This window comes from Neolamprologus multifasciatus, chromosome 7 (genome assembly GCF_963576455.1).
Source record: "Neolamprologus multifasciatus chromosome 7, fNeoMul1.2, whole genome shotgun sequence".
Classification (NCBI taxonomy): Eukaryota; Metazoa; Chordata; class Actinopteri; order Cichliformes; family Cichlidae; genus Neolamprologus; species Neolamprologus multifasciatus.
The window spans coordinates 9,823,306-9,840,986 of NC_140445.1; the positions used below are offsets into that span (position 1 = coordinate 9,823,306).

The window sequence follows — 17,681 nt, forward strand, 5'->3', positions numbered from 1 at the left end:
TATTGTTTGCTCTGGGTCTAAACAGAGCGCGTTGTGTATGACGTCTTCTTTTGCGCATGCGGGCCGCATTGAGCGTTCACACTAGAGCGCGTTTGCTGTCGCATTTTATTTGTAGTGTGAACACGCAGACAAAAAAAAAAATCAGGTTTGATCAAAAAATCGGAATCGAGCATTAAGACCTGCAGTGTGAACGTAGCCTAAGAACCACTGACTGCTTAAGAGATGGAGAGTGAATGTTAGTAGTATATCCTAGGTTTCGTAACATAAAACTCATTGCACCCAGGGACGGTACAAAACAAAGATTTGGTTTTAGTGTCCTTATTTTCCCAGAGTTATTGGTTCTGTTTTTAAAAATTTAACTTTACACGCTTATTTCTTAAAGCCAGCTTCACAGTGTTAAATCTATGTCAGTTGTTGAGAGCATGGCTCCATGGTGTAAATTAGCTTTTATAGATGAAGTGTTTCATGTCCACTTTAAAGTAGATACTTGGACTTTGGAATGCTGCTGACTTCCACAGTATTATGCAACTGGTTGTTCAAAGTTTTGTCATTCCTGCCCAGTATAAAATTTTGAATGTGTCTTGAAGATAGAAGCAAGTGTCACATGACTACAACCATCTGTGGGATATAGCTGGCATGCTAACACGGTTGTGGCCACCCCCTTTCCCTGACTGTCAGCAGTGAGGCTAAAAGAGAGAAAGCTGTTATCTAGTGATAGAGGAGGGGAGGGAGTGCTATCAGCAGATGCAGTCTTGTGTTTGTGGCGTCACAGGCCTGTTATTGACCTGCTTTCACACTAATGTTCTTCACACTCGCTCACACTCACATATTAAATTCCAGTCAGACTTTTACTGAAACGTCTAAGTATTTATACCCGGTATCTGACAGATTATAATGTATCCAGTCCCCTTAAGACTAGTCATCTTTATATTACATTAGAGGGATGTAATGGTTGTACAAATTTACTGGGCCATTGCATTTATGAGGTCAGACCAGCAAAATTTGCAGTATGAAAATAATGGTTTAGGGATTAATTTCAGCTTTAAAGGAATTAGAACATAAAGTGACATCTAAGATTTTATCAGGTTAAAGCAGTAGCAGTAGAGACTGTGCTTATATTGTGAAGCACAGTGCTGTCTGAATATAGCGTATTTACCTTTTTTCAAGAAAGGAGTAAACAGTGTGCATTAGTTGAAGCTTGCAAACCCAGAGAAGAATAAGCCAAGTGAGATGAATAGTTCTGTTACTGTTACCTTTGTCAGTGACTTGAGAATGTCACGTTGGTTCTTAGGTGATGGAGACAGAGATTCAGTCATATAGCAGCCAGCATGACTGTGCAGAATGAGGCTGAGTCCAGTTAAATCCTTGAAATGATTTAGGCCCTCTGATATGGGGTGAGTTAGGAGAGGGGGAGGGGTGCAAGCTGGAGATCACTTTGTGTCAGGCAGTGGGTTGATGGTCGTAATCGGCTTACAGTACACTGTTGGACTAGATTTTTGTGAGTTTTTGCATGTGTGGAGCCCCTGGGATGCTTGCTTATCTGGAGAAATACTAGCGTCTATGGGGACCAAACCATCTCTGGTTCTTGATAAAAAGCTGAATACAGCTAGACTGCTGACTTCACTAATACCCCCACTTCATTCAGAGAGGGAATTAGTGGAATCCAGGAAATTGTCTCACATTTATCCATCGGTTTTTGTGTTGCTGTCTGCAGCATCAACAAAAACACGCAGATTTAACAGCATGGACAGCCCCGCCCTCACCCTCACTCAGTCTGGTCTCAGCTGTTGTGCTTGGAGGTTGATTCAAACGGATCAATACCTCCCTGTTTCTGTTTTGTTTCTTATTAGAGAGGCTAAAAGCTCACGTTTCAGTTTGATAAAATCATAAAACTACTAAAACTCACATTGGGGTGGCTGCGGTTCAGAAGACAGAACAGGTTTGATACAAGATACAAACCCCAAGTCTGATGCATCCATCCAAGTATGATTGTGTGTTGCTGTTAGTTAGAAAGCACTTGCATAGAAAAAGCATAGAAAAAGTGCTTGTGTGAGAGGGTCTGAATGGCAGAATGAGGCAAGTTAATTAAAGCGCTCTGAGTGCTCACTTAGAATATTAAAGAACCAAATAAGAACCCGTCCATTTACCATTTATACTTTTTAGTTTCTTGTTACTGCTTTGATTAAGAATTTATGAATAAGTTTAATCAGATATGTTGTTTAAAGCTAAGCTGCTGGAAATGATAGATTAGTATCCTGTTTTGTCGGATGTAACGTTCCTACTTGGATGTTGGCCACAGTTCAAGGATACTTTAACCATGGGGCCTAGGGCACAGTGGGAATGAGCTGACTGCTGCGCTCTCTTTGTGTAGTGAAGCCTAGTTACTGTTCACATGCATGTGGAATTTCCGCCCCACCCCCATTTGTCATTTTTAGTATTTCAGCTGCCGGCCCTTTGGTTGCTTAGCTAGAGACAGGATAGGCTGGGTGGGAGTTAAACATGGATACAAAGAGCAAGGCTGCATGCTTTGAGTCCAAAGAAAAGCAGTAAAGTGGGATGTGAGAAAAACAACAATGTTTAACTGTAAACAGGAAAATGCAAAGACTGGGGTCTTTAAAGAAATATCTAACCCTACTCAGACACAGCGAGACAAGCTGAAGATTGATTTTAACCTTCTTTTCTTTAAAGTTCATGTTTTCCATATGTGATTATGTGGATAGGATGTGTAGGCAACATATTTTTTTCATCCAAATAAATTTCCATTTTGAGATATGTTTCATTCGCTTTTCCATACACAGCTGATTTGTCTCTGCTGTTATTTAAATGTGCATTCAAAATAATCGCACGTATGTCATTGATGGTGCTTTTCCAGAAAATGGACACCGCAGGAGCCAAAGTGCTGGAGACAGCTGAAGATATCCAGGAACGTCGGCAGCAGGTCCTGGACCGCTACCGGCGTTTCAAGGAGCTGTCGATGGTGCGCCGGCAGAAGCTGGAGGACTCGTATCGCTTTCAGTTCTTCCGCCGTGATGCCGATGAATTGGAGAAGTGGATCCAGGAGAAGCTGCAGATTGCCTCTGATGAGAACTACAAGGACCCTTCCAACCTGCAGGTTTGTCAGTTATTTAATGTATATGTATTTAAGTCCTGTTAGACCGTAAGAAGGGCACCTTGTATCATATATGTTTTTCATACACAGGGCAAGCTGCAGAAACATCAAGCTTTTGAAGCTGAAGTTCAGGCCAACGCTGAAGCAATCATCAAACTGGACAAGACTGGAAATCTAATGATCACTGAGGGCCACTTTGCATCTGACACTATTCGAGTAAGTAGCCAAAATGCACACTAATATGCAGTGTGTTGACATTTAGGTATGCCTGTGGTGGGCTTTGGGGTTATATGTATGTTCATGATGGATGTAGCTACTGTGACACCAAACATTGCTTTCCTGACTATTTATTAGTTGTTATTATTAGAAAGCTACATCCCTAAATATACAGGAACAACATACAGAGACAGATACCTGATAATTAGTGCAACATAAGAGAAAAATAAAATATTAGAATTTCACTCACATAAAATGTAGGTCTTCTTGATGACTATTAACCCCTTCCATCCGATTCAGTCCTACACGCCTTACCGGACACAACAGAGGCCAATAGTTACAAGTGTCAATATGGCCGAGTATATAAAAGTAGGTGCTGACCTGTGGTGTGACTCTTGAGTGCTGTGAATTCTAAAAGATTCAATCAGCTTTCCCCTATTTTTGACTGAACGGTTTCAAAACTTTTTATCGCATGCACTGTGTTTCATATGAATCGACTCTTCCACGATCTTCAGTGGAAAAGACTTCTCTTTGGTTTTCCAGCATCTATCCAAGATAATTTTCTCATTTCTTGTCACTAACTTTATTAACACTTGCCACCTTTGTCACTTGCGCTAGACTCGTCTGGAGGAGCTGCATCACCTGTGGGACCTCCTGCTGGAGAAAACCAAGGAAAAGGGCATGCGTCTGTTGCAGGCCCAGAAACTGGTCCAGTATCTGCGTGAGTGTGAAGATGCCCTGGACTGGATTAGTGACAAGGTTAGATTCATATCTCTGTGTTTGTTTTAAACATAGAAAGACTTGAGCATGAGTATATGAACTGGATTTCTCTCCATTTCACAGAATGAGGATGAAGGCAGATGTAGTTACAATTACCATTTCAGTTTAGCCGTCGTCATTGCAAGAAAATTAGACATGATCTGTAAAGTGGACATGAAACAATACATGTATAAAGGCTGGATTTAAGAAACATGTGTTTTTAGAACATGTTTAGTGGCGTCTTGTGCCAGTACAGAACATTGGTGGGTTGGTTGGTTGCAGCTAATAGACCTACCTCAGTTTATGTTTGCTAAGTAGTGACGGAACTGATAACTTGGTTGAAAACAAGGAGACAAAAAATAAAAATCAGTCAAAGTTGGTCACTTGGTCAGATTCTGCAGAAATCTATTTTATGTTAAGACATTTGATGTTGTTCTGTTCTGTAACGACTGTTCTTTGATGACATGAGTGAGGTGTCTCATTATGCAGAACGCTCTCTCAACATTGTCCTCAGAAGCCTCTTTATCATTACTCCAGCCAGTATTGGCTGACAATCATGATGCCTGCATCAGGGAGGAGCTACCCTCCTCCCTATAAAAGGGTGTGATGCAGCGTCACTCGTCATTCAAGATAAGTGCACCTCTTCCTCGCTTTGTGCAACGAGTGTGATCTGGTGAGACACCAAGTTCTCCTTCAAACATTTAATTTGGTGTCTCACTATGGGGATATGCATAGTCCCGTATTGCCAGCTAAGCTTATCTGAATGACTGAGTGCCATCTTAAAAGATCTCATGTGGACCCACACTTAAGACAGTGTGGGCTAGGGATGGTGCAGTGATATCCAACCTGTAGAACCTTGCAAAGATCAAAGGTGAAGCCCAGCTTGCTGTTGCAAATATTTTCTCTACAGAGACACCCCTAAAGATGACCCAAGAGGTTGCCATCCCTCTAGTAGAATGTACATAAATCCTCCAAATGACATCCCGGCACTAAGGTTAAATCCTACATAGACACAAGAAGTTTAGAGAGAAAGTAGAGCTGTCGTGCCCCTTTCATAAAATGGCAGGCTAGTGGTAATGCCTCACCGGGCTTTCTGTAAAGCTCCTTTGGCAGGCAGAAATTTCTGCCAGAGATACTTTAATTGTGGAAAAGGCCTTTCCTTTATCTAACAGCCCCTGCAGAAAAGTGGTGATTGCTGTTACAGAGCATCAAAAAACAAAAAACTTATTCTATTACAGTGACATTGTGGAGGGGGCCCTAGCACTATGAATAGTGACTATGACCCTCTAAGGTAGTCCTTCCGTACTCAGATTAGCCCATAGGGCAAGGCGGGGTTATACGATTCCCCCCCTAGCCTGGGAAACTAGGTCTCGTTGGAGGGGAAAGACCTTCCTGGCTGTGACAGCTGCCAGTGACACCCACTGAGTGAGAAATGTAGGATTGTTGTGCTGCAGGAGTGCTGCAGTGCAGTGTGCTGTCACTCTGATATGGTAGTAGGCATGGCACTTTGGGCATAGTTTAAGTGATGCAACCCATCACTGAAATCCCCTCACATGCAGTCTGCCTAGTGGGATGACTGCCAGTGAAGATGCCATTAATTCCAGCATCTGCTGGCATAGCCTAAATAGGAGACATCTCCACACCATGAAAGAGATGGGCTGAGTTGGCAAATGGCAGGACTAAGTACTCGTGCGTTTTGCTCTGAATCACCAATTGCAGGAATTTAATGTGAAGTGGGTAAATCGAGATGTGAAAATATGGGTCCTTCAGGTCTATTAATGTAAACCAGTCACCTGGGCGCACTACATGTAGAGCAGAGTGGCATTTGTCAGCATCCTGAACTTGTAAGACCTGAAATGCTGATTCAGTGCCCTTTAGTCCAGTATCAGACGCAGTCCCCCTTCCTTCTTGGGAACGAGAAAATACTTTGAGTAAAATCTGCATTGGCTCTGCTCCTGAGGTATTTCTCATATTTATAGCAAGGTAGATATTTCTTCTTGCAGTATTCTGGCTGATTCATGATTTTGCATGAGAGGAAATAACTCTGAAATCTGTAAGGGTTGGTTGCAAATTGCAAGCGGTATCTTTGCTTGAATGCCCTCACAGCCCACTCTCCTCATCGCTCTACTCTTGCTGAGAGAACGCCCAAAGCCAGGCAGCCCACAGTGGAAATTACTTTGGCTCCCTCTTGTGATGGAAGAAGGTTTTGCAACCAAATCCCAATTGCCCATGTGGGTGGTCTGAATTTGACCAGCATTCACTGAGGAAATGTACCCCAGTGGTGTTTGGGGGTGTGAGGGGATTATGCCAAGGACATGGGATTATTTTCCCACCTTACATTTAGGCTTCACTTTTCCACACCTGTAATATGAAGTAATCCAGTCAGTGAGATGATGTGAGGAAAAAGAAAGACGTCCAAAAAGCGTGGACATAGACTTGTATGTTAGGATTCCTGATTATCCTTTGGTAAGAAAATTAGTTGTGTTTGTGGTGTACTAAACTGTTTGAGTGGTTTTAGGAAAGCTTGGAAAAACATTTTATTTTTTTTAATATTGGCAATCGCATCTTTTGGCCAAGCTGTTTGTGCCGCTCGGTACATCGGGCCAGAGAGAATGAAAAGAAGCTCTAATTTGTCAATCTGGTCAGTCACCTGTCACCTGACTCAAACAGGCAATCCTCCAAAGAGTTTACAAACCTGAAGATTACAGAGATCATGTCCGCTTGAAGACTTGAGGCCTATATTTGTTGCAATTATTTTGAATTATAACGAAAGCCAGACTCATTGTATCAGATAATAAAGCACCAAGGCATACTTTCTCTCTTTTTTTTAACTTTCTCTTTCTCCACTTTTACCTAAAGGAGGCCATCGCCACATCAGAAGAGCTGGGCCAGGACCTGGAGCACGTGCAGCTCCTGCAGAAGAAGTTTGAGGAGTTCCAGACGGATCTGGCTGCCCATGAGGAACGTGTGAATGAGGTGAACCAGCTTGCAGCTAAGCTGATCCAGGAATCCCATCCAGAGGCGGAGCTCATCGTGCGCAAGCAGGACGAGGTCAACGCGGCCTGGCAGCGCCTGAAGGGCCTGGCCCAACAGAGGCAGGGCAAGCTGTTTGGAGCTGCTGAGGTACAGCGCTTCAACAGGTAAGCAGCGTCATAGCCATAACACATGAAAAACTCTTACACTGTGTGTATGTTCATTTGTTTGTTTGTCATGCTGCCGTTAGTAACAGACTGTCTGTTTACCTCGAATAGGGATGTGGATGAAACCATCAGCTGGATCAAGGAGAAGGAGCAGCTGATGGGGTCTGATGACTTTGGGCGTGACCTGGCCAGTGTTCAGGCTCTGCTTCGCAAACATGAAGGCCTGGAGAGAGACCTGGCAGCTTTGGAAGATAAGGTAGGGCATATGCCGCTCTCCGCTATGTTAGCAAATATAGTAAACGGGAAGTTAAAACCTTGATATCCTGACTTGCTGTGTTCTCCTTCCTTAAATCAGGTCAAAACTCTGGGTGGTGACGCTGAGCACCTGCAGCAGACACATCCCCAGAACGCTTCGCAGATCCATTTGAAAAAGGACGAACTTATCACCAACTGGGAACAGATTCGCACTCTGTCTACTGAGCGCCGTGCCCGTCTGAACGACTCCTACCAGTAAAATACCAATAAATGCAGTAAAACATGCAAATCATTCATCAACCTTTCACAGAAGCCAGAAGATACAGTTATATGCAAAGGCCATGTGTTGGAGCATATCACTCTGTTTTAAACAACATGCTGATAGCTGTTCACAATATATAATTACTTTACCTGACATGTTTTTAGAATTAACGCTGATGAACAACAAACTAATGTACCCAGGTCTATATATGGGATGTAATGATGATCACAGTGAAATACTACATACACAACAAAAAATATAACTTATATCGGGGAATGAAATCACACATGCACATAAACCTTTCTAGGATTTATAACTGATTTAGACTTCTGTGTGAATCTTTGTGGACTTTGTGGGGTCTTATGTACAGAGTCATTTTCAGTTCATATTTGCCAAGAGCTCAGGCCTGTTGAAGAGCCACTTGTCCAACCAAGTTTGCTCATTCTGTCCTTTTTTGATGATTTGTTTTAGGCTGCAGCGTTTCACTGCTGACTTTAGGGATCTGACTAGCTGGGTAACTGAGATGAAGGCTCTGATTAATGCTGATGAACTGGCCAATGATGTGGCTGGAGCTGAGGCCTTGTTAGACCGCCATCAGGAGCACAAGGTAAAATCTTCTAAACTATAGAGACCTCCAGCCTAAAGTGTCTTTGCACTTAGTGTAAAGGCTCATAATTAATTTTGTCTCATAATTCACATCCTGTGTTAGTCAACCTGTTTCCATGTTTTTCTTATTTATATTTTTTTAGGGAGAGATTGACGCTCACGAAGACAGTTTTAGAACTACAGATGAAGCTGGCCAGGCTTTGCTCAGTGCAGGACACTATGCCTCTGACGAGGTGAAGGAAAAGGTAGGATTATGACACCGTGTAGGTAGAATTTTCTCCGCTCTTCATCTGTGTCATACTAGCATTTAAAATGCTCTTCTTTGTGTATTTTGTGTAGCTTGGTGTCCTTGCTGCAGAAAAGGAGTCTCTGCTGGAGTTGTGGGAGGTTCGCAGGCAGCAGTATGAGCAGTGCATGGACCTGCAGCTCTTTTACAGGGATACTGAGCAAGTTGACAACTGGATGAGCAAGCAAGAGGTAAGTTACCACACCAGGAGAGCTTGGTGCTTATTAGCAAAAAGATGTGCTGTGGCAGTTTTTCATGTATTGTCCTTGCGTAGGCTTTCCTCCTGAATGAAGACCTTGGTGACTCCCTGGACAGTGTAGAGGCACTGCTTAAAAAACATGAAGATTTTGAGAAGTCGCTGAGTGCTCAAGAAGAGAAGATCACTGTAAGTTTATTAAATTTGCCCAGTTACATGATAAATATTGCATCTTCTATTCTTGAATTATTGCCACTGTGTGAGAATTGTAAATTGAAATTAACCTTTAATCTGCACATCTCCAGGCTTTGGATGAATTTGCTACCAAACTGATTCAGAACAACCACTATGCCAAAGAGGATGTGGCTACACGCAGAGATGCTGTAAGCACTGCTGTCTGCTTTCCACATCAGAGATAAAATCAAATACAATAGGCTTTCTTTGAAAATGTGTTTTCTCTCCTTGTCGCATTTATAGCTACTCAGCCGCCGCAATGCCCTGCATGACCGTGCTCAGTCTCGTCGTGCTGCCTTGGAGGACTCCTTCCACCTCCAGCAGTTCTTCAGGGACTCTGATGAGCTTAAGAGCTGGATCAATGAAAAGATGAAGACTGCTACTGATGAGGCTTACAAGGTAATTTGTGAAAGAAATTGATATTGTCTTCTCCCGATATTTGTGTCTCCCATTTTTTTGATGTTCATTTGTGCATTGTGATCTTTTCTTTTGTGTCTGTTTTCTCCATTGCTGAAATTCTGTGTCTCTGCTCTCCTGTCAACAGGACCCCTCCAACCTGCAGGGCAAGGTGCAGAAACACCAGGCCTTTGAAGCGGAGCTGTCTGCTAACCAGAGCCGAATCGATGCCCTGCAGAAGTCAGGCCAGGAGCTGCTGGATGGAAAGCATTATGCCTCAACTGAGGTTTCTGGTCACATGGAAGAAGTCAGCTCTCAGTGGAAAAAACTGCTGGAGGCCACTGAGCTCAAAGGTATAGTTTGGAGGAAAAGTGAACGTAAAGATTTGATTTGAGCTGTGCACAGTGACAAAGTGCATGAAGAGCGGCAGGGCTTTTGTGTACATTTGTGCACACACACAAAAGAACAAACAAACTGCTGGATACCCACTGAGAAAACAGTGCAACAGTTAGAATTTTATTTATTTTTCTCTAAACCACACAGGGACAAAAGTCATTCAGTTATTCTACCATGGGAAAAGAACAACTCAAAGCAATTACTGTTACATTTCTGCTCATGATGAGTGAATGTAAACATCTGACCACAACTTTAGCTGAGGAATGGGTTATTTGAAGAGTTTCAGTCAGGTTTCAGAGCTCCTCACAGCACAGAAACAGCTTTAGTGAAGGTTACAAATGATCTTCTTATGGCCTCTGACAGTGGACTCATCTCTGTGTTTGTCCTGCTAGACCTCAGTGCAGCGTTCGATACTGTCGACCATAATATTTTATTACAGTGTTCAGGGCATGCTGTAGGTATTACAAGTGAATCATATCTATCTAATAGACTCCAATTTGTTCATGTAAGTGCAGAGTCCTCTTCGCACACTAATACTCATTATGGAGTTCACAGGGTTCTGTACTAGGACCAATTCTATTTACATTATACATGCTTCCCTTAGGCATTATCATCAGAAGACATAGCATACAACTGTATCTATCCATTAAGTCAAATATACACCAATTAGTTAAAGTGCAGGAATGTTTTAAAGACCAGGTTATTGTACTTGGCCCTGACAATCTTAGAAATATGGTATCTAACCAGATGGCATTATCTTTGCCTCCAGTAACACGATGAGGAATCTTGGAGTAGTTTTTATGAATATTAAACAAATATGTGGGACTGCTTTCTTCTGTTTGTGTTTGAGCAATATCTCTAAAATGAGAAACATTCTGTATCTGAACTAGTTCATTGGTTCTAGTTTTTCCTTCCCACTGTCGCCAAAGTGCTTCCTCAAAGGGGGTCATATAATAGTTAGGGTTTTTTATTTTCTTTGTTGAGTCTTTCTCTTACAGTATAAAGCACCTTGAGTTATTTAGCAGTGTATAAATAAAAATGAATTGAACTGAATAGCTGGGCCATTAATGTAAAGAAAGAAATGAAAGAAAAGTCTGTCCCTGGTGATTCAGAACAACAGTCAGAGCTTTTTTTTTTTTTCTTTAAAGGCATCAAGCTGCGTGAAGCCAACCAGCAGCAGCAGTTCAACAGAAATGTAGAGGACATAGAGCTGTGGCTATATGAAGTGGAGGGCCACCTGGCTTCAGATGATTATGGAAAAGACCTGACAAGTGTTCAGAACCTGCAGAAGAAACATGCACTGCTGGAGGCTGATGTGGCAGCTCACCAGGTAACAAGCACTCAGCCCAAATTATGGAGCTCTCATACACTGCTTTGGTGAATGCGACACTAATGTAAATGTCCCCATCAGGATCGGATTGATGGCATAACAATCCAGGCCCGCCAGTTCCAGGAGGCCGGCCACTTTGATGCTGACAACATCCGCAAGAAGCAAGAGGCTTTGGTGGTTCGGTATGAAGCTCTGCGTGAACCCATGGCTGCACGCAAGCAGAAGCTGTCAGACTCTCTAAGGCTGCAGCAGCTGTTCAGAGATATTGAAGATGAGGAGACTTGGATCCGTGAGAAAGAGCCCATCGCTGCCTCTACTAACAGAGGTAAAATCAGACTAATTGTCTATGCAGCTCTAGGAAATTAAAGTTTGTAATTGGAGGTATATACTCATTGAAAGTGATCATTTCAGAAATAAAGTTTAAACTGGAGCCTCATATTTCAGATCACTGGAGCTCCATAAAATGTTTCTCTGACGTTTTTTCTCAGGCAAAGACTTGATTGGTGTCCAGAACTTGCTGAAGAAGCACCAGGCTCTGCAGGCTGAAATCACAGGTCACGAGCCTCGCATTAAGGCTGTCACCCAGAAGGGAGAAGCTATGGTGGAGGAAGGTATTGATTTAAATCCTAAGATTCCTCTGTTATCTTCAGTGAGATGATGGTGATGTTTAAATGCAAGTAAAATATCACTGCAACAGTGGGGGGGAAAAAACAGCTGAGGTTTCATGGGTGTGGTGTCCAGGTCACTTTGCTGGTGAGGATGTGAAGGCTAAGCTGGCTGAGCTGCATGGGCGTTGGGACACTCTGAAGGCCAAGGCCTCCCAGAGGAGACAGGACCTTGAGGACTCTCTGCAGGCCCAGCAATACTTTGCTGATGCTAACGAGGCCGAGTCTTGGATGAGGGAAAAGGAACCCATTGTTGGGAGCCCAGACTATGGCAAAGACGAGGACTCAGCTGAGGTACAGATTTTACAACAGAAGAATATACAGTGATGTGAAAAAGTTTTTGTCTAATATTTAAATATGTTCTGAAACATTTAAGTGTGGCAAACATACAAAGAAATAGGAAATCAGGAAGAGAGCAAACACTTTTCACACCACTGTAACTGTCACTACCAATGAATTATTGTTGTGCTGTTAAAGTTTAAAATGTTATGATGTAGTTTTGGGGGGGGGGGGTTTGTTATTTTTTGTGTTTTGTTTTTGCTCTATTAAAAGTTAAAGCGGGCTTAAAGCTTCCAATTAGTTCCCTTTGTGAGAAATGTAGTTGTGCTGAGTTGTTTCTTCTCCACAGGCTCTGCTAAAGAAGCACGAAGCCCTGATGTCTGACCTGAGCGCTTACGGCAGCAGTATCCAGTCCCTGAAGGAGCAGGCCCAGTCCTGCAGGGTAAGTTTAAAAAGTCCCTGAATTCTGATCTGTTCTGAAGCATCACTGTCTATTCGCAGAACACAAATCGGTAACAAGTTTCTTTTAACTAAACAGCAACAAGTTGCACCAACCGATGATGAGACCGGGAAGGAGCTGGTCCTGGCCCTGTATGACTATCAGGAGAAGAGCCCACGTGAAGTTACTATGAAGAAAGGAGACATTCTCACTCTCCTCAACAGCACTAACAAGGTACGGCACTGTGAAGTAGTCAAGCATCAGTAAATATCGTAATTTAGTATCTTGGCCAAGGATATTGCAGATCTGGCATGCAGATCAGCCAGGGATCAAACTACCAACCTTCCTATTAGTAGATGACCAGCTCTACTGCCTGACTCTCGTCCACCCCGCCACATTACATACTAATGACTTCATCTCCCCCCTGCTGCAGGACTGGTGGAAAGTGGAGGTGAATGATCGCCAGGGCTTCGTTCCTGCTGCTTATGTGAAGAAGCTCGACCCCACCCAATCCTCTTCCAGGGAGAACCTGCTGGATGAACATGGCAGCATTGCACTCCGCCAAGACCAGATTGAAAATCAGTAAGAAACCCACAGCCTGAACTCTTCTGTTTCAGAATCGGGTCCACTAATCCACTTTAACCTGTCTGCTCTGCACTTTAGTCTTTCTTTACTTCCATCCAGTTATTTAACACTAATTACCTTGCTCCTGGCCCCTTGTCCTGTTTCCTCTGCTGTCCTATCTCTGTATTTAACTACTTAATCTTTTCTTGCTGTGCTTTCGCCTTGCCTTGCCGCTGTGCAGGCTTGTCACCAAGGAGGCCTGCAGCGTGTCTGTGCGCATGAAGCAGGTGGAAGAGCTGTGAGTAGGAACCAGTGCCCCTCTGCGTGTACTTGTGGTCGTGATACCTATAATAGATATCATCCATCACCCACCCCAAATACTATGTTGTGTGACACTGTGTGTATTTCACCCCTGGCCTCTATTCAGTCCAGGATAGAAGCAGCTTCTGATGCACATCTGTTACATCCTTCTTATCCCAGGTTACCCTATAGGGTTGTCAGTTTATGTTCTGCCCTACACACACTGGGATTTGATTGGTTCTTAGGTGTCTCAATGAATCAGTGAAATATTCACAAATTATTTGAAATTTGTGTGACATATAAATTAACAGAAACAAACTGGCTTGTCAATGTGTCGGGGTTTAGTTTGGGACAACGTTACTACAGCTGTAACCCCAGAGGCTGGGTGCCTTGCTGGCAGTGGATGAAAAGTTATTAAAAGGAGCATACAGTATTTATGTCACTACTTTTATTTTACAGCAACATCCCAGAGCCTTATTAAAAATCTAACAAAGCAAACACAGCTCTCAGGAAAAATGACCACACATTAGTTTAACCATGTTCTTTATGATGCCTTTAAATTCAACACTAAATGTGCTTATTTAATTTTAGATTGGTAGAAAATAAATAAGTAAAGAAGGATAAATGATTAAAAGAAAAAAATTAGTCTGACTGTGACCAATTAGGCTTTTTCCCTGACATTACGAATTTCCAATGTAATGCTTGCTAAACTTCCCTGCTAAGCTAACACATCTCATCTTATTATCATTGTAGTGGTGTTGTTGAATAATCTAAACACTTCTTAGCCCTGCATGAAAGTGGCAACCTGTCCAAGGTCTGCCTCTCACCTCATGGTATCTGGGAGAGGCTCCCCCCCCCCCCCCCCCCTTTTTTTTAATCAAGATTTTCTAGATGCTTTGGTCCTTAAACACTCCCCATCATCAGGATGATGCCTGCCCCCAGGTACTGGTTTTATTAGATTATTCAATGCATCTATAAAATGTCATGGAGACCAGAGAGCAATATGTGTGGATGTTTCCTGACACAAGAGTAAAACGTTGTGGAGAATGGGACCCCTTCATTACTACACTACTCATCAATTATGATAATAAATTTCTGTCAGCCATACCATGCAAGGCTTCCTTCTCATGTCCCATGTCTACAGACTCCAAACACAAAGCATGTCAGTGTCCAACAAACAAACCTAAAAATTTAGTTTAGGTTTGTTTGTTTTTTTTCTAGTGCTTCACTTACATTCTCTTTCTTTAATGTTCTTTTTTCCAAGATATGGCACTCTGTTAGAGTTGGGGGAGAAGCGCAAGGACATGCTTGAGAAAAGCTGCAAGAAGTTTATGTTATTCCGTGAGGCCAACGAGCTCCAGCAGTGGATTCATGAGAAGGAGAGCACCCTCACTAATGAGGAGATGGGCTCTGATCTGGAGCAGGTTGAGGTTCTACAGAAGAAGTTTGATGACTTCCAGAAGGTAATGTCTGTTGTTTTTAGTTTGTTTTATTTTTTAAGCTTGATCCTTTTCCCAAAAAATCTACATGACTATTGACTTAAAGTTATCTGAATTACTTGTATATGGTCTTTACTTGTATGTGAATTGTAAACACAACAAATCAGCGACCATATAACAACTAAATTTGGCCCATGCAGTAGGACAGTGATCCAGAGCACAGAAGCAAATCTACAAAAAACAAAGAAAAAAGCATAGAGGTGTTGCAAGGCCCAGTCAAAATTCAGAGCTCAACCCACTGAAATGCTGTGATTGGATGTTCATGAGTTGTGCAGAAGCAAATTCCTGCGAACTGAAGCAACACCATAAAGAAAAGTGGGCAAAAAATTCCTCCACAACAGTGTGAGAAACACAAATAATTAAAAGTTGTGTAACATAGAACTGCAGCAGTCCTATGAAAACCTTCTTTTTTATGTATGTATTTGAATTTGAACAGACAGTGTATGACACTGTTCTTTCTCTCTTTCCAGGACCTCAAGGCCAATGAGTCTCGTCTGAGGGATATCAACAAAGTGGCTTCAGAGTTGGAGTCTGAAGGCCTTATGGCTGAGGAGGCCCCCATGGTTCAGGCTCAGGTAGGTGCTACCTCTCTGGGATCGTATGTTATGTCACATAAATGAGCCATAATTAGCTGTCCTTTAAAGAAACGGGTTTTTTTCTCCTCATCTCCAGCAACAAGAGCTGCTTGGTGCTGCTCCTGGCAAGGTTGGTGTAGTTTCTGTTATTTATATTTGCATCCACTATAATAATAAAGACATTTTTTAGATATCATAGCAGTGTGCTTACTTGTATGTCTCATTTGTTGAACAGGATGAAGCGGATTCTAAGACTGCATCTCCATGGAAGGTAAGCTCTAACTAACAGTAATTGTCCTCAAGACATCCTCAAACCTTCAGATGATCTTGTAAAGAACATGCATCACCTGAAAATACTTGGCAGCTAGTCAGTCTTAATTTGATACTGTAACCGTGCATGACTGCTCAGTGTTTGATACTTGTGTACCTGTTTCCTGCAATCATGCCCAGAATTACATTTTACTAACATGGGGCATGATGACTCATGACTTTGTAGAATATGATTAGACATTGATGAGACAACTGGAAACTCGTAATTTATTCCTAAGATCCTTTGTAGCAGTTTTCATGTCTCGGGATGTCTCGATTGTAACAAAAACAGATTCATTCTCCTCCAGCCATGGTTGCAGTGCTAGTGAATGGTGTCTCAGTTGGTCTTGTGAGAACCAAGATTAACCCTGGGATTTTCCATAACGCTCTTGACTGGTGTGGTGTTTTTTGTGTCCTTCCCTCCATGTCCATGTTTGGTTTACCTTTGACTTTAGAATATACGCTTGGCTGTTCAAACAACGGCTAACTTTAATACAATCAAGGTAAGATAAACAAGTCCAATCCAACCACTCTGCGCATTGTGATCAGAAACACTAACCATACTGTGATAGTGTCACATGATCTATCCCCTCATGTTCACTGAAACCTGACTTCAGTATGAGCAGTGTTCCTTTTGTTTTGTTTTTTAACACAATGCTTCCCGCACCATTTGTCCTGTCCTGGTCCTAATTATTGTTGCTGTAATATGAATGACATAATGCATAAGTTATGCTAAACCTGTCATGTTCTTTGTTTGCAATGTTCTTACCATGCACCCAGTCCTGTGCATCTCATCTCCATCATCCACCTACTTTTGTTTGTCCATCGCTGTCTGTGCTCATCAAATACTCAGTGCAAAGTAGCACAAATTGAGCACATTATTTGCATGATTGTGCTTGAGTGAAATATGTTTAATCTAGCTTTCCTTGTGTCACTGTTAAACTGATCTTGAAATGTATCTGTTAGTGTGAATGACTTTGACCCTCTTAGCCACTTTTCCACCAAAAGTGCAAAAACATTCTCTTTTCAAGAGCTCCTTTCAGTCCACTGATGTTCTGTGTTTACACGCTAGCCTCAAGATCAGTATATTTTATACGGTCTAACTGCAAAAGCTTAACCAGTTAGATAACTTCATCTTTGCAACCCCAAAGCTTATGAATTATCATAAAGTACCAACCTGTAATTGTGAGCTTTTGGGGATGGAAAGTAATTTCTCCGGAACTGATTTGGATTTCTAGCCCTGCCGCAGAAGCACTGAGGGTGTTGTGGAAACGTGGCTTAGTTAGGCGCTTTCAGACTGCAGGAGCTTAGGTCCTAAAACTATTGTAGGAAGTTGCCCTTTTCTTTCACCTCGGAGGATTTTAACTTACCTTTACTCAAGATGTGATTGAAGTCCAGACTTTGAATAGAAGCAGAATAGAAACAGAATAACTGTTTAAGATTTGTAGCTATTTCTATGAAGGCCACCATAGTTAGTTAGTATATAAATATACAAATATATTTAAAACATAATTTTGAATGAACACTGTTTTTTATTGTGTGGATGAAAATGAGTGCCTAACATCGAGATGCGCTTGGCAACTTTTTTTGCTGTCTCCTATAGGCTGAAAAACAAAAATAAATCTAAAGATTTCCTCCTTTACTTGAATCTACGTCTCTTCGTACCTTGTATTGAGAGTTACCATACTACTTTTTAATAGTTTGACCTAAAATCCAGTCAAAATATTAAATGAAATAGGAAGAAAGCTAAGTCTTTTCTTCTCGTTACGTGCGTTGTTGTCGTCACCCCGGTGAGAGGTGGGGCAATGTTGACCCCGAAGTTTGTGAATGTGATAACTCAAGAATCATAGTTGTGACGTAGGATTC

General features: G+C 42.1%; 1 protein-coding gene across 3 annotated transcripts in view; it reads left to right on the top strand.

Moving 5' to 3' along the window:
• The first annotated feature begins 2,872 nt into the window (after positions 1 to 2,872).
• sptan1 (spectrin alpha, non-erythrocytic 1) overlaps positions 2,873 to 17,681 on the top strand; it is a 28,570-nt gene continuing 13,761 nt past the window's right edge. For 2 of the 3 annotated variants that reach the window (XM_085165130.1, XM_085165131.1), the window contains exons 1-26: positions 2,873 to 3,112; positions 3,200 to 3,325; positions 3,944 to 4,084; positions 6,944 to 7,224; positions 7,336 to 7,480; positions 7,580 to 7,734; positions 8,213 to 8,348; positions 8,491 to 8,592; positions 8,687 to 8,824; positions 8,908 to 9,018; positions 9,135 to 9,212; positions 9,307 to 9,462; positions 9,608 to 9,812; positions 11,004 to 11,185; positions 11,267 to 11,510; positions 11,674 to 11,796; positions 11,927 to 12,144; positions 12,479 to 12,571; positions 12,668 to 12,802; positions 13,002 to 13,150; positions 13,374 to 13,430; positions 14,697 to 14,895; positions 15,402 to 15,506; positions 15,604 to 15,636; positions 15,742 to 15,777; positions 16,271 to 16,318. In XM_085165130.1, the coding sequence (XP_085021256.1) occupies positions 2,876 to 3,112; positions 3,200 to 3,325; positions 3,944 to 4,084; positions 6,944 to 7,224; positions 7,336 to 7,480; positions 7,580 to 7,734; positions 8,213 to 8,348; positions 8,491 to 8,592; positions 8,687 to 8,824; positions 8,908 to 9,018; positions 9,135 to 9,212; positions 9,307 to 9,462; positions 9,608 to 9,812; positions 11,004 to 11,185; positions 11,267 to 11,510; positions 11,674 to 11,796; positions 11,927 to 12,144; positions 12,479 to 12,571; positions 12,668 to 12,802; positions 13,002 to 13,150; positions 13,374 to 13,430; positions 14,697 to 14,895; positions 15,402 to 15,506; positions 15,604 to 15,636; positions 15,742 to 15,777; positions 16,271 to 16,318 (3,633 nt within the window). In that variant the 5' untranslated portion in view covers positions 2,873 to 2,875. The remainder of the gene's footprint in view (positions 3,113 to 3,199; positions 3,326 to 3,943; positions 4,085 to 6,943; positions 7,225 to 7,335; positions 7,481 to 7,579; positions 7,735 to 8,212; positions 8,349 to 8,490; positions 8,593 to 8,686; positions 8,825 to 8,907; positions 9,019 to 9,134; positions 9,213 to 9,306; positions 9,463 to 9,607; positions 9,813 to 11,003; positions 11,186 to 11,266; positions 11,511 to 11,673; positions 11,797 to 11,926; positions 12,145 to 12,478; positions 12,572 to 12,667; positions 12,803 to 13,001; positions 13,151 to 13,373; positions 13,431 to 14,696; positions 14,896 to 15,401; positions 15,507 to 15,603; positions 15,637 to 15,741; positions 15,778 to 16,270; positions 16,319 to 17,681) is intronic. The other variant, XM_085165132.1, reaches the window with a different exon arrangement.